A 17,932-nucleotide genomic window follows, 5' to 3' on the forward strand; every position below is an offset into this window, starting at 1 on the left:
CAATGTCCATAGATGGTCGAGCAATCGAGGTACTGACAACAGTTTCCCCACTGTCCTTAAATTCATGATCACTATTCTGGGTGGCACTCTCAACCAATAAGATTCAGCCCCGTTGGCTCAGTGGTAAAGCGTATCACTAGTAACTTCACACGAAATGATAAGATCACTGGTTCGATTCCAGTACGGGGCAATTGGTTTATTCAACTTAATCTTTTGCAATTCACCTAGAATCCATTTTTACCTTGACTTGCAGCAGGCACTTCGGCAGCTAATAGGTATCTTCTTTTTGTCTTTCAATTTACTTCTCGAGGTAGGGATGTAGTTATAATGTCTTCATTTTCTACCTTGACCATCGCATAGACTTTTACATCTCCCATCAAACCAGCGCCTACAGTTCAGGCGGTGGCTTGAACTGCATCAGATCAATCCCAAAACTCGTGCCCGGCCCCTTCATGTACTTGATCGCCCGACACCACTCAAGTTCCCTCTTCATACCACGGCCTGCAAAATAACCCAGCAACGTGGCTTGAGCATTACATGTTATTTGCGGACCGAATGTGCCATTCTCACTCCGGTAGCAATACTCAACACTTTGGCATAGCATGCGCGCAATATGGTCAGCGTCTGCTTGATTCGGTGAGCCCTGCTCTTTATAGCCATCGAGGGTTTCGCCAAGAGATGGTGAGGCATCCGAACTTCCAAGTTTTCCGCGAAGAAGCAAGATGGTTTCAAGGATGTCCAACATGATGCTGGAGCAGAGGATCCACGGACTAGCCCCCTCCACAGACGAGAATATCAGAGCGAACGGAAATAGTCTATCTGGATATCCATCGTCTGCTGGATTACTCGCTCTGGAGGGGACAGACCAGAATAGCGGCGTTTGGTTGCGTGCAGCTATGTTGCGGTGCACAAGGGCTCGCCAGTCGTCAAGAATATGGAACTTTTCAATCAGCAGATTCACGTATCTTAGTAGCTTTTCACGATCTTTTTCGTTGCTCAAAGCCAGGGTGTGCGCTTCGGCCATCACCGCGGGAATGTCAATGGCCATGTCAAGTAGTGCACCGAAGGACTCTGGGGCAGCCCAGGGGCCAATGTGCTTTCGCCAAAGATTGGGTTCAAGGTTGAGAGGCTTTTTCTGTGACAGGGCTTGGATGACCTGGGATAGTCAGCAGACATTTCAGGGTTGCTCGGGGAACTGGTCCTACACATATCACGCAGAGACGTCGACACAAGTCATTCCAGCTTGAAGTGTTTGCTTCAGGTACAACTCGGTGACGAAGGATCTCGGATACACCTTGCGCATGGGCGTTCCAGCTTGTGCTTGCGTGGAACAGGAAAAGCTAGTTAAGATCAGTGCGCGACTCTTCAACATGTCAAGAATCTTTCACTTACCTCACACGTGGAAAGAATGACAATAGCGGCAAGACTCTCGTCATTGTTACCGATACACGGACAGTCAAGAACATGGATGACCTTGGACAGTGCATGGTTGTATAACTCAATCGCCTCGTCGTAAGACACACCCACTTCACCAGACAGCCTAATCTGAATCGCAACAAATGCTGCGAGTGAGTGGTCGAGAGCCTCGCTAGGGTGTTCCATATTACACACAGCCTTGAGCCATGAAGATGGCGTTGAACTATGATCCTCTTCGCTCGTCGTATACCGTCCTTGCGGAAAGTAAATGCTGACCGCGATAGAAAATGCTTGTGATCGAAAAGTCGGCACATCATATGTCTCTTTCGAATTGATTTGGTAGCGCATACGCTGCAATAAGCTCAACCAGTTGGTCTGCTGTTGCGACTGTATGACTGAGAGGGCGGACACATTGGGCTTGGTCGGAGTCCGATGAACCCATAGGGTAGGTTGATTACGGATTCCACGACAGATAATTCCGGCCTTGGTGCAACGCTGACACCGAGGCGACGTCAAGTCGCACTGAAAACTATTTAGTAATGAAGAATTGTTGAGATAGAGGTGAGTCAGACCTTGACGCGACGTCTTTTGCAATCAGCGCATGCTCTGGATCTGGAAACACCAACCATGCTTATCAAGAAGGCTAAACAAAGAACATGGTCTCAAAGCTCTCGATCAAGGGCTGCGCTAGACTATATGTAGTACCATACGTCGAGAGCCTTGACAGGGATATCTCTTACCGTAATTGCGTATAACGTGGCTTGAAGGGAAAGTTTAAGGGACTGAAAGACAACGCAGCGGAGAGATGTCAGCACGCGTTTTAGCGGGTATCCAAGGGTTAGAAGCCGAGAACCTAAACTACATTCGGCATCATCCTTCGAGATAACCGACAGGGATCAAAGCTTAGCGCTCAGACCGAGCACTCTCCGATGAAGCTATCCTTCATTCGGAACCATCTCGCGAGAATTGGCCAAGGGTCGAATTTGTAAGATAACGAGCATGATGTAGATCGTTGTGAATTGAAACAGCTATATAATAAGTATCTTAAGCATGTAGAGTATCTTTCGCATCAAGTCACTGCTCCCTCACCCCAGAACACCTCACACTTAGCTACCAGCCTCCAAAACGCAGCAATGGCCGCATCAGAACCAAGCCGTCATCAATCCCTTTCATCCCCCGCCTCCGATGACGACCGCCCTTCCCAAATCGAGCCGTATAGCGAAAAAGCGCCTTCACAGCAAGAAGGGACTTCAGCACCAGACTTTGGTCCTCCGCCTGATGGAGGATTACAAGCCTGGCTAGTTGTTACTGGAGGCTTTTTTGCTGTGTTTGCCAGTTTTGGGTGGATTAATTGTTCGTCACTTTCATCTCATTGATGACGAAGGAGACACTGACAAAGGATTAGGTATCGGCATCTTTCAAGATTACTACGAACAGAATCAACTCAGGTCGTACTCATCTAGCGATGTAGCATGGATCTCATCCATCGAGTCATTTATGCTGTTTTTCTGGGTATGTCTGGCTTGTGCTTTTTTAAAGACCTGACTAACAACAAATAGGGCCCAGTGGTCGGCTACATGACAGATAATTACGGCCCTCGTATTCCCATCCTGATCGGCTCATTCCTCCACGTTTTCGGTCTAATGATGACATCCCTGTCGAAGGGATATTATCAGATTATCTTATCTCAAAGTATTTGCAGTGCATTAGGCTGTTCATTTCTCTTCTACGCGCGTAAGCATCCTTCTCCAGAGCTCCAATGACAGGACTGACGATATCTAGCCATCGCTGCTGCTGGAACATGGTTCAGGCGTCATCGTGCTATAGCCTTTGGAATCATCACTGCTGGATCCAGTCTCGGAGGTGTCGTCCTTCCAATCATGGTAAATAAGCTTGTGGTCCGAGTTGGCTTCGGTTGGGCGATGCGATCTGTGGCATTCCTTTTCTTGGGACTGCTGGTAATCGCCAATGTTACTATCAAGTCGAGACTACCACCCCCGAGAAGAAAGTTTGACATCAAAGACTTCATCACTCCGTTCAAGGAGATGCCATTTCTTCTTTTAACCGTCGCCGGATTCATGTTGTATCTCGGTTCCTTTTTGCCGTTCAACTTCATCATTGTCCAAGCGAAGGAACTCGGTGTGTCGGATAGCCTGGCTCAATACCTGGTGTCCATCGTCAATGCCGCTTCGTAAGTCACTCTACCACTACCATTCTTAGCACCAGCTGACAAACTGGAAGCACGTTTGGCCGTCTTGTTCCCGCATATTTCGGCGATCGAATCGGCGTCTTCAACGTCATGATCCCTTTGACCCTACTGGGAGGCATCTTTACTCTCACAGTATGGCTAACTGCACACTCCACCGCTTCGGTTATTGCCTATGCCGCCCTATATGGGTTCGCATCTGGCTGCACTTTATCCATTGTGCCAGCCATGGTTGCTAGTTTCTCAGACGTTCGCAGCATAGGAACCCGCAGTGGCGCGCTCTACGGTGTTGCTGCAATTGGTGCCCTTATTGGAAGCCCAGTTGCCGGAGCTATTGTCAGCGCAGAGAATGGAAGTTTCTCTGGATTGATAATCTTTTGTGGTGTTACGATTCTGGCCGGCGCCGTGTTTGCGACCATGTCGAGACAGGCATTGACTGGGGGCCAATGGATGAAAAAGGTTTAGACTAAGAGGTTTATTCCTAACTTATATAGGACCATAGTCGCGCCTTATAAAATCTCATCATTGGGTTTTTGGCCCCAAGAAAGCATTCCATGGAAGATCGCAACACTTCCTATTTGGAAATGCAAGGCCGGTCAAGATAACGGATCTGGGACTGGAGCTCAAACGGTTCACTCGGAAGCCATACGTTCTTGTAGTCCATGGGGGTCGGCAGGAGTTTTCACTCCTGGAACGGCTGAACATAAAGCTTGAGCCAGTTTTCATCCTCGACACTGTTAAGGCCGCTCAATTTCCACTACAGTTGTGGTACAGATACAATCTAAAGCAGCTGCTGGATGAGTTTCAGATACCCTACTCCCACCTTCACATAGCTGGGAACGACGCACATCTCACGCTCCGAGTGCTTCTCATGATCGCCGTCAGAGACGCTGAGATCCACCTGTCAGGGAAGCGTCTGCCTGATTGGATTCCGATCTTCAAAGTTGTTGCTCAGTCTCCTTTGCCCCCGAGACCCCCGACCAAGCGAGAGATAGCGGCCATGGCTGAAGCTGAAGCTGAGCAACAGACGACGATCGAAGCGAAGGAAGTATAGCCTTGGATGACAGCGAATCGCTTGTTGGCTGTTGATTGAGACTAGTCAATTCGGCTAGAAACCAACCAGCCAAAAAGTAGATTGGGCTACTCTGTAGAAGGTTCTGGATAAATGTTGAAGACTGAGAGGACCCGGACTTGTTTCGTCACAGACCTCATGCAGAGGAATGCATATTTGGAGAAGCTATAAAAAAAGAAGCTTGATTCAAAGGGTGCACAGAAATAGTTGCAGAAGGAACTCATGTCTATCAGTCTAGCCTTTATCATGCCTATCAAACGCTGTTCAAAAATGCACCGAAAATTCATTGTGTCAATCTGATAGTGACTTCTCCCAATTCTTTCCGTCCCCTATTTTATTAGTGTCTGAAGCGCCTTGAAAGCTCTAGTCTCTGTCGTTCAGGAGAGGTTCACCTTCGCTACCCTCGTTTTGAACTTCGTCCTGCTCTTCATGCCTCTCAATCAATGTGCTTCCCGGAGGCGGGAAGTTGGAGAATAAGAGAACACCCATGGCCAATAAAGCAATAGCCTAGTACCTGATTAGTTGCATTCACCGAATTCTTGTACAATAGTAACTCACCGCATTGCAGAAGAAAGTTGCATATGCCTTGCCAACCTCAGCCAAACTAGCAAAGATGAAGCCAAACAAGCCCTGTGTAGCTAGTCGCGCTACGTTCTCAACTAAGGTAACGGCATTGAGAGCATCAGCGCGTTGCGAGTCTGGGCACATCTGAGTAATGACACCTTTTGCTGCTGGAGCGGATCCGGAACCGAATGGGAGAAGAAAGGCAGCTGTTCTGTTAGAGTGATGTTCAGCAGGAGGCTTGCAAAGACGCACCAAGATAGATATGCCACGGCTTAGTCGCAAAGGCGGCAACTGTAGTAAGTAGACCATCCACCAACAGGCTCCACCTAAGGAAGACAAGGTCAAAGAGACATCCCTCGTCTTCTTTATTGCGGCTGACTGCCTCGTACGGCTCATGATCAGCCTGCTCTCCCAACGTGGCATCAAACTCCCCAGCCTCAGTTGGAATATGCCCCGGTTCCGCCTCATCATCGCTGTTCGGTTCAGATCTGATGACACGGCCTCGACCCCAAGCAATGATCCTTGGGAACAGTAGAATCAGGAAGAAGCTCCTCATGAACGCAAATTCCGACATGAGCCAACCGTTGTCTCCTTGGCTAAAGTTGAACGCCGCTGTTGCGTACATCTGGATGAGAAGAGGGGCATAGCCTGTGGCGAGAACGGAAACGAATATGCCGCTGCAGAGGAAGATGACGCCGAGATGCCTCTTGACTCTCCCGTCAGCGAGGCGCAATCTCTGCGGTGTGAGTATTTTGAGGGGCGCGAGAAAACCAGAGACGCCCTTTTGACCGTTCTTTCCTCCATTGGACATTGAATCAGGCGAGATATATGGCAAGGCGCACCACACGTAGATACCCGCGAGGATGAAGGAGATGAACGCCACGTCGAAAGGAGCTCGAATATCAATCGCGTCACCAATCATACCACCACTCAAGTATCCAATCGCTTGGCCCAACATGATGGCACCTTGCAGCTGTCCAAATACTGCTGTCCGTCTGATAGGTTCGACAACTTCTCCAGCAATGACGTTGACAACAAGACTAAAGCCAATGTTAGCGGTTGGAAAACGTGAGTTCGTGGCTGACTTACATGTACCCAGCTGGCCCGCCCAGAATTGTGATCAGCTGAGTCGCTTGGATAATTATCATTCCTTTTTCTCCACCTGCTACTACTCCCAAGATTTGTGTGACCACGCGAGCTGCCGGGATGAGAATCTGACACAAAAGTGCTGCTCGGGGGCCGAACTTTTTCGATGTCCAGCCAGCAACAAAAAGGTTCAGCGTTCCTTAAAAGAGTCAGTATCGCATCGGATATTTGACTTGCAATTGACTTACCACAGAAGGTAGTAGACATGCCAAGAATACTGTATTGGGTTGCCGTTCCAGCCGCAATTTCATCCCGACTGCACCTATCGCCCGGACCATCATATGGAGGGTGCGTCTCATAAAACGAATCACAAGTCATCAAATGAAACACATAGAACAATCTATCGATCATCAGCTTCATTCATAGTCAACTGACAAAAAGACTTACGGAACTTGGGTAAAACTGAACGATAACGTGATGAGAAACCCCGCAAGCAAAATCCGATTCTCGACATTAAAAGCTCTCGATAGCCAATTTCTCACTCGCCCTTTGCCTTCCCCCTTTTGGGGGAGAAGTGGTGTTGTCTCGTCACTCGCCATTTTCGAGTAAAAATACAATGCCAAGTTCAAAAGAACGAGGCGAAAAAATCTTCGATGATAAATACAATTGCGAGATCGCTGTCAATCATTCGGTGAGAGGGGGGTATGGATCTCTTTCTTAATGGGGAATAGCGTAGTTAATCGACCGGGATTACTCGGTTATAGCTGTTATCGAGACGACGTTATCAATGGAATATCAGAGAAACGTTACGATGCTTGATGTTTTGCTTGTAGTTGATACTCTTTGATTTATATCTTGTTAATAACTATTCTGAGGTTAGCCCAAGCTTACTGCCCAACTAGTATTCCAACACGAATAACCATTCTCGAACCATATATCGCTACGATTCCCAATCTCAAGGTGTATGCCCTGCAACGAATCACCGTATAGCTTATCAAGCAAATCCTCATTACCTAATGCCTCTTTAAGCTCAGGACACGCCTCCGAAAGATCATAGAAGCCTTTCCTCGGGACTCCCTCTGCCCACTACAGGTTCATACAACCCAAATTCCTCACTAGCTTCAAGCTCTCAAAGACATCCTTGTTCAACCAGAAATCTCCATCTGACCACATCGTCTTTAGTGTCAACCTATGTGCAGATAGGAATCTAGCCAGAGCGTGATCCGGGTCATAGACGTTGCCCCATGAAAGAAATTGCCGGGTTGATTGTCATAATTCTCTGCGACAAATGTTCTCAAATATGCCTGCCTCGATATGGCTGTTATGTCTTGGGCATGTAGATGGAAATCTGGGCCCAAAGATCAAATGCTTCAGGACTTGCATGTTGGGAAAGAACCAGCTCAGGGCACTTCCGTGATAATCCAAGTTGTCGGGGTACAGCAACTTGAGTGACGAGCCTGAGGTTTTGCAGAATCTCACCAGATCTACTGAAGTTATCCCTTCGCAGTTTAGCTCCAATCTCTGCATGAACGGATGGAGTTGACCCATGGTTTCGAGGAAACCTGCAAGATCCCTAAGCACATTAAATATTATGGTGAAAGATATCATATTGGCGAACGATAAGGCAACATGGACTTCTTGAACCAGGCACTCCCACCATCCAATTCGACATGGGAGAGCTGCCAGCGAACTTGGCGGTCTGCCCTCCCTGTTCAAGAATTGAACAATATTCTTTGAAAGATGGAAGAAGGCCTAGTTTCCTGACTTTACAGGTAAGCCAAGTCTTCGAAATAGGTTTGGCTAAATTCGTCCCCCTGACGAGCTTCTTTAGGACATCTCAGCTTGAGGGCACGTAGATTTGAGCACCATCATGTTATATCGATAACAAGTCTTCGGGAGGACATCTAAGGGCACCATTCCAAGTCGAGAACCTGGACGAGGTTTGGTCGACGAGAATCAACCGCCGTGATAACCGAAACTATTCCTGACCTTTATAGCTTCCCAGTCATGAGCTTTCTGGTGAGGAGTAAAGATATGGTTCGGTGGGATATTTGAAGAACGTGCAAGTACGAGCTAGAGAGGATAAAGTCTTGGCTCGGATGGTGTTTTGATCATCTGGGTCTTTCTGATTTGGCTTACATACAGTGTTTTCAGATTCTTGCCCAATATTTGTGATGCATCCAAGAGACACTCTAGAGTAGCTGTACAGTCGCTGTCAATCTTCAGCCGTTGGAGTGACGGGAATCGCTTAGGTAGCTCAGATATCTCTGATGCTACTGGATCCCAAAGTGTTTCGAGATGCGTGGCCTGGTTCCGAAACTTTAAGAAGCGCTCTCTTGATCCACTCGCGAGGCCGAGGGGGATAACGGTCTTTTCTTTGAGACTAAAACTCGTAACCTTGAGGCAGATACTGAAAAGATGGCCCTGGTATTCCAGGTTAGGGATAAATAGCATACCGGTGGACTTAGATGCCTCCAAGTGAGCGAGATTTGGACATGGCTTCGCAATCTCTAACCAAAAATGACTGCTATCGTCGTGTGCAATGTTAACTGGGAGTGCCCCCGAGATAACGCAATATTTTTGAGATACCTTAACTTTACCAATACTACATTATGCACACTTAAGGGACCCATACACACTCGAATATCTTATCTTTAGGCACCAGGGAGGGCAAGGAGTATATTGCCCATATGTGTTAATTTGTGCTCTTTACCTTTGTGTGTTGGGGCTGAAACTTCTTTTAACCTCCCAACCTCATCACAGAATATCTTATCATAGCGAAAACAAGAGATTTGGTATTCTACCATGACATTTCCTGTTAGTCTTACTCTCATTGCACAAAATGTGAAAAAGATAGTATTTACGAGGGGCTTCACCCTTAATCTTACATGGCAATGTATTCAGTTACCTGCGCTGAGGGCGATTTCCCTAGAGACTATTCTAATCCATGATCTACGACGCCTTGTCCTTTGTTGATGTTAGGCTTGGGATCTGGCTGTGGGTCAGGCCTTCATCCGCAAGATAATTGATACTTTGGAGCTGTACAGTCTCATCAATTTGTGCTGTTACCCTTGCATAATTCAAGGGGGATGTGCATGTTCGTAGAAGTAAACGTGATGTTGTTACTATAAACTAATAATACAGGAGTGATTTATGCAGATGCCGACTGGAACACAGGCCTTGCTATATTGATCTTACCATCCCCTTGGGATGGTGTACACTTCCCCAGCTACTCTCCACTGCCTCTAAACTATCCTCCTTGTACTCCATAGTCGCCAAGCTGCACTCAGTCAAGAACTCCTTGACCACCATTAGTCCCGTTTCTGACTGTCCAAGCTTCGGACATGCTGTCAGAAGACCTTCGATCTCTTCTTTTGTAGGTATATCATGCAGCTGTACCCGAAGGCTTTCCAGATTCTTTGCCTTGTGAAGGTGCTTAAAAATATCCATGCCGAAGTTCCAAAAGTCGAATTCTTCATCTATGATGAAGATGTCGAGAGTCGCAGAGTGAGCATTAAAGATGTCGATGATGGCTTTATTGATTTTCTCTGAATTTGCTAGCGGGTCGTGTTCGAACACCGCATCATCCACCAGCCATCTGAAAGCTTTAAGGCGTGGAGCATCCGTCTGAGCAATAGCCTGGATGTCTGAAAGGGGGAATCTCGATTGCGGACCCAAACTAAGCTCTTCCAATGCTTTAAGATGGGGCAATAGATGGGAAAGGATGCCGCTGCGAAGATTCCAGACTCGGAAGTCGTTGATGTAAAGAGACCGTAATACTTTTCCCCATGTTTTGCATCCGGCCTCCAGATCATGTACCCAGATTTGTTCAGCCCCGAATATATTCAGCGTCTCTAGACAGGGAGTCCGGTCAGATAGGTTCTGAAAGAAATCGTCTCGATAGCCCCATATGTCAAGAGTGAAAGACTTCAGATTTGGGAGATCGAAGTTAAGAATCTCGATGGGGTATTCGAATAGGCCAACTACTTCCAAGTGACGAAGCTGCAGCGCAAAATCTGCGAATTGCAGCGCAAACTTTCGGCTTTTCTGTTCAGTCTCGATAGGACCGGGATCTTCATGGCGACACAGGTGGAACTCGAACTCTGTAACCTTGGGACAAGCAGCAACTAAGTTACCCATTTGTTCTAGAAAGTTCTGGGGAGGCATGCCTCGCCAAGCCAGTCTAAGATGAGTCAGGTTGGTACAGAGCCTAAGAGTCTCTAGCCATGCTTGGTACTGGTAATAGTGTGGCCTGAAGTCGCATTTCATTGACCGGATAGTATGGGCTCTACGAGGCTCAACAGCCAGAGCGAAGCAAAGCAGCCATTGTGGTTTGATTTCGATCGATAGTCGCTTGCATTGTATGTTGGTATATAGGTGCTCCTCGCAAAGGATCTGGAAGACTCTACAGGTAGATGTCAGAGATCTTAAAGTATGGGCACGTACTTTCATCTCCTCCGGGGACTTCCCACGCGTATCGTTGACGAGGCATCTAATTATCATGGCATAGATCTCTGTAGGCAACCGAGACACCATATCCGTTTGTGAGTCAGTAAGACATTTCCGTACCCTTCTGTTGATCTCTCGTTCCTCGGGGAAAGCCTCGCTGAACCGAGCGAAACCAAATTTTTGACATATGCTAAGAGCTGCTAGGGCTCGTCTCTGTGCATCTCGGTCGGTCCCTTTTTGTTCTGATATAGTGCATAGGGTGTTTGCGAGTGTCACCAAACTCTTCGCGGTCGGTGCCTTCCGGGGATCAGCCCTGTGAGAGTGAACGGTGATGGGCATTCTGTCCTGCAGTTGGATTTGTTATGTGAGGAATTTGCAAGTTGAAAAGAAGTTTGTTTGCGGTCGTAAGTAGGGACAAATTTTATAGTTGTTGGTGGTTTATTCATGCATTTATAGTATTGGTCTGGTTGAATGACTCTATAATATGAAGAGTATAATTTTGTATTTGAGAGTTACTTTTGGAGGTCATTGGGACGCTCTCAGATAACTATCAAATGCTATGAATAATGCTGAACAACATTCCTGGTATTCGTTAGCTTTGGAGCACTGAAGTCTCTTGACTCCCACCATTTAGCAAAAGTGAAAGCGATTCAGAAATACATCCAGGCCGCAAACTCAGTGAAAGCTTGCTTAGTTCATGAGGATATTTTTCTGAGTCAATATAATGTGGCAGACAATAAGACGTCAAGGGCGGTGGTGCTAGCAGAGAATCGAGAATTGCAAAAAAGGACAAGGGACTCAGAATACATTACTGCGCCGAGCCTATTGGATCATGCCTATTGAAGCTTCGGTAACCTAAAACGTGTTCAAGGCATACTCCCTTACCAAGTGTCTTCAACCGTGAGTGTTCAAGAGCCCCTAAACAGTGTTTCAAGGTTGAAGTCCATAGCAAAAACAACCAATCAAATGGTCCTTGGTAACTTCTCGGATCTTCGAGTCTGAAACCTTATCCTGGTTTTGCTGGCACTGCCACAGCAATTCCTCATTGCAGCCACAGTTCATCAGTCAACCACAATCGTAGAGCTTTTCGGAAAAACACCCAGGGCGATCTGCCTTTGCGCGAGGTTCCTGCAGATGACGTGCCCGAACCCCACATCACGACATGTCGCGCCATGGAGAGTGGACTAGGGTCGTGATGACTGAGAGTCAGAACAGTACTGCATTCGCCATTTGTAATAAATATTGCAATTAGTAAATCTGACTAATATCTCTAGTTCTCTCAGCTCCCGCCTCACCGCTATCCTCCGGTAACGGCTCGTCGGCATACGATATTCGACGGAGGAATCGCACAATTTCGCATTACAAATGCGCGATCAAAACGAGACTGTATATATGGACGCATTTACCATCCTGAACTGGGAATTGAAAAAGCCTTAGTAGATACTCGAGCCATTCACTTCACGCTACCAATTTACGCCGCCAAAATGCCTACCTCTCTCTACGACCTCATTATCCCCACCTTCATCAAGGGTCTCCAAACCTTTGACCACGTTCTCACAAAGGCGGAGCAATACGCCAAAGAAAAGGGCCTCAACCCCGATGAAGTTTTCCCCCAAGCCAGACTCGTTGACGATCAACTTCCCCTCGTCTTCCAAGTTCAGAATGCCACCAAGGCTGTTCAGGTCACCATTGGCCGCTTAACAGGCGTTGAGCCCACATTCTTCCAGGACAATGAAAAGACCATTGCCGACCTGCATGCCCGAATCCAAAAGGCCCTCGAGGCTGTGAAGAGTGTCAAGCCTGAGGATGTTAACTCACGAGAGGATGTCAAAGTGGAGCTGTAAGTTCTGCCTCAAAAGTATATACTGTGACATTTCACTGACCCTTGAAAGCCCCCGACCCGACAAGACTCTTCATCTTACGGTCAAGGAGGCTACACTGTACCATGGCCAAACAAACTTCTTCTTCCATATCGTCACTGGCTACTCTATCTTACGTTCAAAGGGCGTGCCTATTGGAAAGGGTGATTATCTTGGAAGCTTTCTTGCTCAGTAAGTGGAGCAGATGGAACCTAGAATAGACAAATGACCAAATGGCTTTCCACATGGCATGTTTATGTGTAATAAGGTCCTAAATATCTTGAACAGTGACAAGTACAGTTCTCGGTCAAAGCTTTGAACGTGAAAAGATCATGAATCCAAGCGGCGAAGACTCCTGAATTAGTCAGTTATCGAGTTGCCTGTGCCAACAATCCACTAGACCTGTCACAACTAATAGTCTCTAAACAATTCAAGAAGCGAGTCCTTCACAGAAATCTGGACCATCGCTAGTCATTATCATGCAAAATAACATGTTTGTGGCCACCGGTAGCGCCAATAACACAAACTTGCGCCTCCGGGGCGCCGCCGTGCTTCCATTACGCTACGAAGGGTCATCATTAAACATGGAGTAAATAATTTTGCAATTCTTGAATATCGCTTTATTTCTTAAGCTTAACCTCGCCTTGCGGCCACTTCGGGAACAAACCAATTCTGCTCTGAGGCAGCCTGGGGCCCAGGCCAGAAACCATTCTACTCTGTATCAGCCTTTTTGCAGCCAAGATGAGGCTAACACCAGTCTTCACGGCCATATTCGGCCTCACAGCACCGTCTTTTACTTTGTCTAACCATACAGCTAGCGCAAAGTCAACAATAGAAAGGGTATTCGCTGCCATCGGTGAAGAGGGGCTCTTGAAACTGCACAAAGTAACTTATGAATGCCAAAGGTAAATCCCATCCTCAATACATTCCAATCACGCTTACAAACTCAGAATATACCGTTCTCGCAGCCTTATGCAAAGTTATAACCTCATGCGCGCAGATGTATCAGCGGCAACATCCGGATCGCAGAACATCTCTTATGAAGTAGACTGGCCATTGATTCGGCAGCGTATTGACCGCCGTGTACAGCCTTCACGTGAGTACAGCCTTCACGTGAGTACAGCCTTCACGTGAGTACAGCCTTCACGTGAGTACAGCATGCAGGCTTTGTCGCAGTAACTGACAACTTAGACTCGTGGGGATGGGCATCTCCTCAATTGGAGCCCTTGGAATTCTCTCTCGTGGTTCAAGCTGGCGAAGAGGACTTTGCTTGCTTTGTTAAAGGGAACAACGAAGTCTTCCTTCCCCGGAACTCTACATCTGGCTGTGTAGATCGTATGATTGATTCTTCAATCTAAGTGGGATGCTTGCTAACTTCCGAAGCTGCATTGGCTCGTAATCTTGTTACTGAGGCTCTCATGATGTCTCCTGGTCTTGTTGAGCGGGTGAGTCGAGTACACAGTCGAACCTTCAGGTATCATGCTAATACATCAAGATCCGACAGTCGAAAAGTCCCGAAGAATACGAGGTTGAGATCAATGGCATCAAGTTTCCGGCTGGTAAGTCCCCAGGCTTACATCCAAGCAGTTTGCTGAAAATATGTAGTTTATAGCAATCTTGACAAGCTCCTCCTCATCGTCGACCCAGAGACATATCTACCATATATCATCCGCACGGAAGAACAACATCCGATCTATGGATATGCCACAAAGGACGTATACCTTTCAAATTACAAAGAGGTACAGGGAATCAAATTCCCCCACACTATTCAGACTATCTACAACTCATCTAGCCAACGGCTCGGTGTAGTTCTTGAAGACTTCGTTATTGACAAAGTCAACGCTACGGCGGAATTCCCTAAAGACTTTTTTGATCCTGGTTCCGACGGACAGAACAGAATTATGCAAAAGAGGACTCCTGGTGTTCCGAGCGGTCTTGTCACAGATTACAGCACGAGTTTGCTCGGATCACCAGTCAAGAATGTCAGCGTTGATGCTTTGAAATCAATAAGGCCTGTTGATCTTCCTCAGCTGTACTGGCTTATCATCGATGATAGCCATGATCTTGGCTTCAAGCAGCTTATTATTGAGTTTGAGAATGAGGTTATTGTGTGCGATGCACCGCCCTTCTGGAGTGAAGCTGTCATGGAGTGGATAAAGAAGACTATTGGGAAGAAAGTTACCTACGTCGCGGTGCGTATATCATGCCATGATTTGTCAGTTCGCTAACAATCTAGCCTACACATCATCACCGCGATCATAGTGGAGGGGTAGCCGATTACGTCCATGCTGGTGCCAAGTTGATCATCCCTGAGATGGCAGTGGATTACTGGTCCAGCGTCCCAGGGGCCCAGTTCATCACCTTCAAGTAGGTTGACCCTCCTTCATAGACTTTTGCTGACAGATTTTAGTCAAACACACCCTTACGTCCACCGCGACAATAAGATCCAGGCCTGGTTCAACTGGGCTGATCAAGCTCCTCATGCAGCTGACTGGACTTATGTAATGGTTACAGAGCAATGTCCTAATAAAGACTCACCTATTTTTGTGTTCGAGGCTGATACCTGGGAAGCTGGACTTGGTGTTGATTTGGGCAATCAGCAGCAGATGAGGCAGTGGTTGGATCAGACCCTAGATGATGGCCTTCCCAGATCTGCGACGTGAGTATTCCTGATCTTGACTGGATTTGGCTGACCGCCTATAGTGTGATGCCTACGCATGGTAAGATTACACCTTTGGAACAGCTGATCAACATTACAGCTTATCCTTATCCTGATTTTGACATTAGTCGCTGGAGGAAGGGTGCAGCGCTGTGTAATGAGTCGTCTGTGAAGAAGAATAAGGATGATTAATGATATGAGTTTCTGATTAGTCAGGTACTGCATCGGGTCCTACACGAGTAATACGTTGTCTGAAGTTGAGAATCTACCCTTCAAACACCCTCTGCTCCTCAATCTCTTGCAAAATCGTCAACTAACAAATAATCTATGCTTTGCCGTTTTCACTGGCCCTTGGAGTGAATACCATATCCAACCTCGGCAGTTCCAAAGTATAACAATCCCTCAAACCATCGATGAAAGCCTGTGGATTAGTACCTGGTGCAAAAGCAATATCATATCGTGACAGAATATCCATGAGAACGTAACGCATCTCCATAAGACCAAGTTGCTTTCCAGCACAAACGCCACGGCCTATCTTGTCAGCTACTTCCTACGGTCCGGATAATGAGAGACTTACCAGTTGAAAATGGTGCATAGACAGAAGCATCCTTGATCAGCTCGGGCTTAGTAGTCCATCGCTCGGGAATAAACTCATTCGGCTTCTCGAAGCAGCGCTCATCTATTACCAGTCAGCAACAATGCCATACCAGCTAATTATTAACCATACCTCTATACATAGTGTAAGAAGGGTTATGTAAAATGGTATCCCCAGGTATGTAAACACCATCAATTTCCATTCCTTCCGGTGGTGTCATCCTTGGAAGGCCTGACGGGACAACCGGATAGAGACGAAGAGACTCGTCGATACAAGCCTGTAGATACTGTAGCTTGCCTAGCGAGATTAGGTCAGATTCCTCATGCGTATTCTTGTAATCGTCAATCTCGGCTTGGAGTCTAGCTAGCACATCAGGGTGTAACGCAAGATTGTGCAGGAGACAAGTCGTGGACGAGGAAGTGGTGTCACTGAAATGTTAGCGCGATACCTCTACCTCCAAAGTCTAGTCTTACCTGCCTGCGATGACAATCAGATGAGCGTCGCCGCAAAGGTTATTGTAATCTTGCTCTGTTGGTTTCTCAATCGCATCGTAATCCTCCAGAATGCAGGTGAACACATCTGGTTCCTCCGGTGTATCCTACTCCGATCAGCAATGGCCTGACTCACTCCCAACATACGTACCTTTCGTCGGGTCTCAACTTGGTTCCTGATAAAAGCCTGGAAGGATAGATAGGAACTATTTATGATTGGGATCGCAGTAACAAGAGGGAAGAACCAAATGAGTCGTCGAAACGCGCCCAAAAGACCTTGTGACTTGTGGGATTCTGTGAAGAACTTGTGTTCTACGCCATTTTCAAGCATGTTGAAACTCTTTCCAAAGGCTAGATCTCCCATTATGTCGAAAGTGTAGAAGTTGACCCATAGAGATACGTTGAAAGGTTTACCTTTCATATCGTCGATGCGATCGGTGAGAAGTTTAGTGTACTTGAGGACTCGGTGTTCGTAGTCTTTAAGTGCTATGGCTTGTGAGATTTAATCGTCTGATGTAGGGCGGAGGGCTCTGTACCTTTTGTAGTGAACGCCCTGTCCCAGGCTTTGCGACGGTTTGCATGTTGTCTTTTGCGTCGCTCGGCGAGGAGATTTGTCCACGGATGAGAAATACCATAGAAAGGCGATTTAGTCACTGGTGACGCGGTAGCGTGAATGACACGGAACGAACTTGGCGTTGCGATTGAGATCTCAGTGGGCCCTTGAAAATGTTAATCGAGAGATTATTTGTAGTTCGAATGAGCATACCAATTCTCACAATATCCCCGTACTTCTCATGAAGTTTCTGGACTTCGAGATACATATGCTCTTCATCAACCACAAGATAAGTAGGATAGAAAGCTGAGAGGCGTGCGAGAAATGGACCGGGGAAGCGGTTCAGTCGGTGAAAGAATGCTCGGTACACCAGGATACTAATTGAGAGCCCCGTAGCAAATGATGCAAACCATTTATTGGTGACTGATAGAGCTTGCCAGACTGAGAATGAGTAGAGTTGGGCGAGAAACAATGAGACAGTGACCTCATACGTTGCCCATGCCTTTATGAGCTTGACGGTCCAGAGGTCCCATTCTCCTTTACGTAGAACAAAGACATGTACGAGCACTCCAAGGAGGAACGCGGCGCCAAAGGCCTGCGGAGTCTCAAGATGAGCTTCAGTCAACAGCATACTGGCGGTAAACGTACTGCGCAAAGCAGGGTGCGACAGCAGGAAACCACTCCCATTTCTGAGACACTGCCAGCTTCTTGTATCCAACATCCGCTCACGGGACCAGGCTCTAATGACGAAATAGGTTGCAGGAACTTTTGGGGATCGATATTGTTTACAGGTTGTTGTCAAAAAGGGGGTTGCAGTGAGCGCCTCGGCGAATTACCAGCCAGCGAATACGCTTATTCAACGTCTGTTTAATCCCTTTGTAGGCCTATGCAGCGCGCTCGGCATAATGTCTTGGCTAAATTACATCAGTGCATGCTTTACCGGCGGGTGATGTGATGGCCTTCTGCAGGATAACTGATATCA

General features: G+C 47.1%; 6 protein-coding genes and 1 non-coding gene across 7 annotated transcripts; 3 read left to right on the plus strand and 4 right to left on the minus strand.

Annotated features, from left to right (window-relative positions):
• The first annotated feature begins 106 nt into the window (after window positions 1-106).
• FOBCDRAFT_t291 lies at window positions 107-190 on the plus strand. Its single transcript has one exon. It is a non-coding gene; the product is annotated as a tRNA-Thr (tRNA).
• Window positions 191-291: 101 nt separating this feature from the next.
• FOBCDRAFT_172131 (uncharacterized protein) lies at window positions 292-2,187 on the minus strand. Its single transcript, XM_031193902.3, has 4 exons — window positions 1,989-2,187; window positions 1,393-1,938; window positions 1,206-1,340; window positions 292-1,156 (listed from the first exon to the last, which is right to left on the minus strand). The coding sequence occupies exons 1-4, from the start codon at window positions 2,043-2,045 to the stop codon at window positions 389-391; spliced, it is 1,506 nt and encodes a 501-aa protein (XP_031030523.2). The 5' UTR covers window positions 2,046-2,187; the 3' UTR covers window positions 292-388.
• A 327-nt stretch (window positions 2,188-2,514) lies between these two features.
• Window positions 2,515-4,087, plus strand: FOBCDRAFT_254671 (major facilitator superfamily domain-containing protein; the record flags this gene model as incomplete). Its single annotated transcript, XM_031193904.3, has 5 exons — window positions 2,515-2,769; window positions 2,822-2,928; window positions 2,976-3,150; window positions 3,199-3,607; window positions 3,658-4,087. Exons 1-5 carry the CDS (start codon window positions 2,550-2,552, stop codon window positions 4,085-4,087), a joined length of 1,341 nt encoding a protein of 446 aa, XP_031030525.2. The 5' UTR covers window positions 2,515-2,549.
• A 762-nt stretch (window positions 4,088-4,849) lies between these two features.
• Window positions 4,850-6,983, minus strand: FOBCDRAFT_234577 (major facilitator superfamily domain-containing protein). Its single transcript, XM_031193906.3, has 6 exons — window positions 6,792-6,983; window positions 6,593-6,744; window positions 6,348-6,543; window positions 5,511-6,298; window positions 5,253-5,464; window positions 4,850-5,201 (listed from the first exon to the last, which is right to left on the minus strand). Exons 1-6 carry the CDS (start codon window positions 6,941-6,943, stop codon window positions 5,058-5,060), a joined length of 1,644 nt encoding a protein of 547 aa, XP_031030527.2. The 5' UTR covers window positions 6,944-6,983; the 3' UTR covers window positions 4,850-5,057.
• Window positions 6,984-9,527: 2,544 nt separating this feature from the next.
• FOBCDRAFT_246109 (uncharacterized protein) lies at window positions 9,528-10,880 on the minus strand (the record flags this gene model as incomplete). Its single annotated transcript, XM_059610739.1, has 2 exons — window positions 9,528-10,739; window positions 10,791-10,880. 2 exons carry the CDS (start codon window positions 10,878-10,880, stop codon window positions 9,528-9,530), a joined length of 1,302 nt encoding a protein of 433 aa, XP_059466425.1.
• Window positions 10,881-12,105: 1,225 nt separating this feature from the next.
• FOBCDRAFT_193650 (uncharacterized protein) lies at window positions 12,106-15,483 on the plus strand (the record flags this gene model as incomplete). The annotated part of the gene is made up of 11 exons (XM_059608748.1): window positions 12,106-12,633; window positions 12,686-12,844; window positions 13,621-13,748; window positions 13,844-13,987; window positions 14,036-14,097; window positions 14,148-14,211; window positions 14,258-14,844; window positions 14,889-15,019; window positions 15,063-15,311; window positions 15,356-15,372; window positions 15,440-15,483. The coding sequence occupies exons 1-11, from the start codon at window positions 12,278-12,280 to the stop codon at window positions 15,481-15,483; spliced, it is 1,941 nt and encodes a 646-aa protein (XP_059468207.1). The 5' UTR covers window positions 12,106-12,277.
• Window positions 15,424-17,861, minus strand: FOBCDRAFT_193651 (cytochrome P450). The gene is made up of 7 exons (XM_031193910.3): window positions 17,164-17,861; window positions 16,934-17,116; window positions 16,549-16,883; window positions 16,380-16,504; window positions 16,039-16,334; window positions 15,889-15,990; window positions 15,424-15,842 (listed from the first exon to the last, which is right to left on the minus strand). The coding sequence occupies exons 1-7, from the start codon at window positions 17,669-17,671 to the stop codon at window positions 15,637-15,639; spliced, it is 1,755 nt and encodes a 584-aa protein (XP_031030531.3). The 5' UTR covers window positions 17,672-17,861; the 3' UTR covers window positions 15,424-15,636.
• Between the last annotated feature and the right edge of the window lie 71 nt (window positions 17,862-17,932).

This window comes from Fusarium oxysporum, chromosome XII (assembly GCF_013085055.1).
Source record: "Fusarium oxysporum Fo47 chromosome XII, complete sequence".
Taxonomy (NCBI): Eukaryota; Fungi; Ascomycota; class Sordariomycetes; order Hypocreales; family Nectriaceae; genus Fusarium; species Fusarium oxysporum.

Bases quoted from the DNA above. Each gene is read 5' to 3' on its own strand.
- FOBCDRAFT_172131 (XM_031193902.3), bottom strand. From the start codon at position 2,045: ATGGTTGGTGTTTCCAGATCCAGAGCATGCGCTGATTGCAAAAGACGT. The intron at 1,939-1,988 runs GTCTGACTCACC...AATAGTTTTCAG, and splicing joins GCAAAAGACGTCGCGTCAAG to TGCGACTTGACGTCGCCTCG. The intron at 1,341-1,392 runs GTAAGTGAAAGA...GATCTTAACTAG, and splicing joins TCATTCTTTCCACGTGTGAG to CTTTTCCTGTTCCACGCAAG.
- FOBCDRAFT_234577 (XM_031193906.3), bottom strand. From the start codon at position 6,943: ATGGCGAGTGACGAGACAACACCACTTCTCCCCCAAAAGGGGGAAGGC. The intron at 6,299-6,347 runs GTAAGTCAGCCA...CATTGGCTTTAG, and splicing joins GGCGGGCCAGCTGGGTACAT to TCTTGTTGTCAACGTCATTG. The intron at 5,202-5,252 runs GTGAGTTACTAT...ATCAGGTACTAG, and splicing joins CAACTTTCTTCTGCAATGCG to GCTATTGCTTTATTGGCCAT.
- FOBCDRAFT_193651 (XM_031193910.3), bottom strand. From the start codon at position 17,671: ATGTTGGATACAAGAAGCTGGCAGTGTCTCAGAAATGGGAGTGGTTTC. The intron at 17,117-17,163 runs GTATGCTCATTC...AACATTTTCAAG, and splicing joins CGGGGATATTGTGAGAATTG to GGCCCACTGAGATCTCAATC. The intron at 15,991-16,038 runs GTATGGTTAATA...GACTGGTAATAG, and splicing joins TTCTTACACTATGTATAGAG to ATGAGCGCTGCTTCGAGAAG.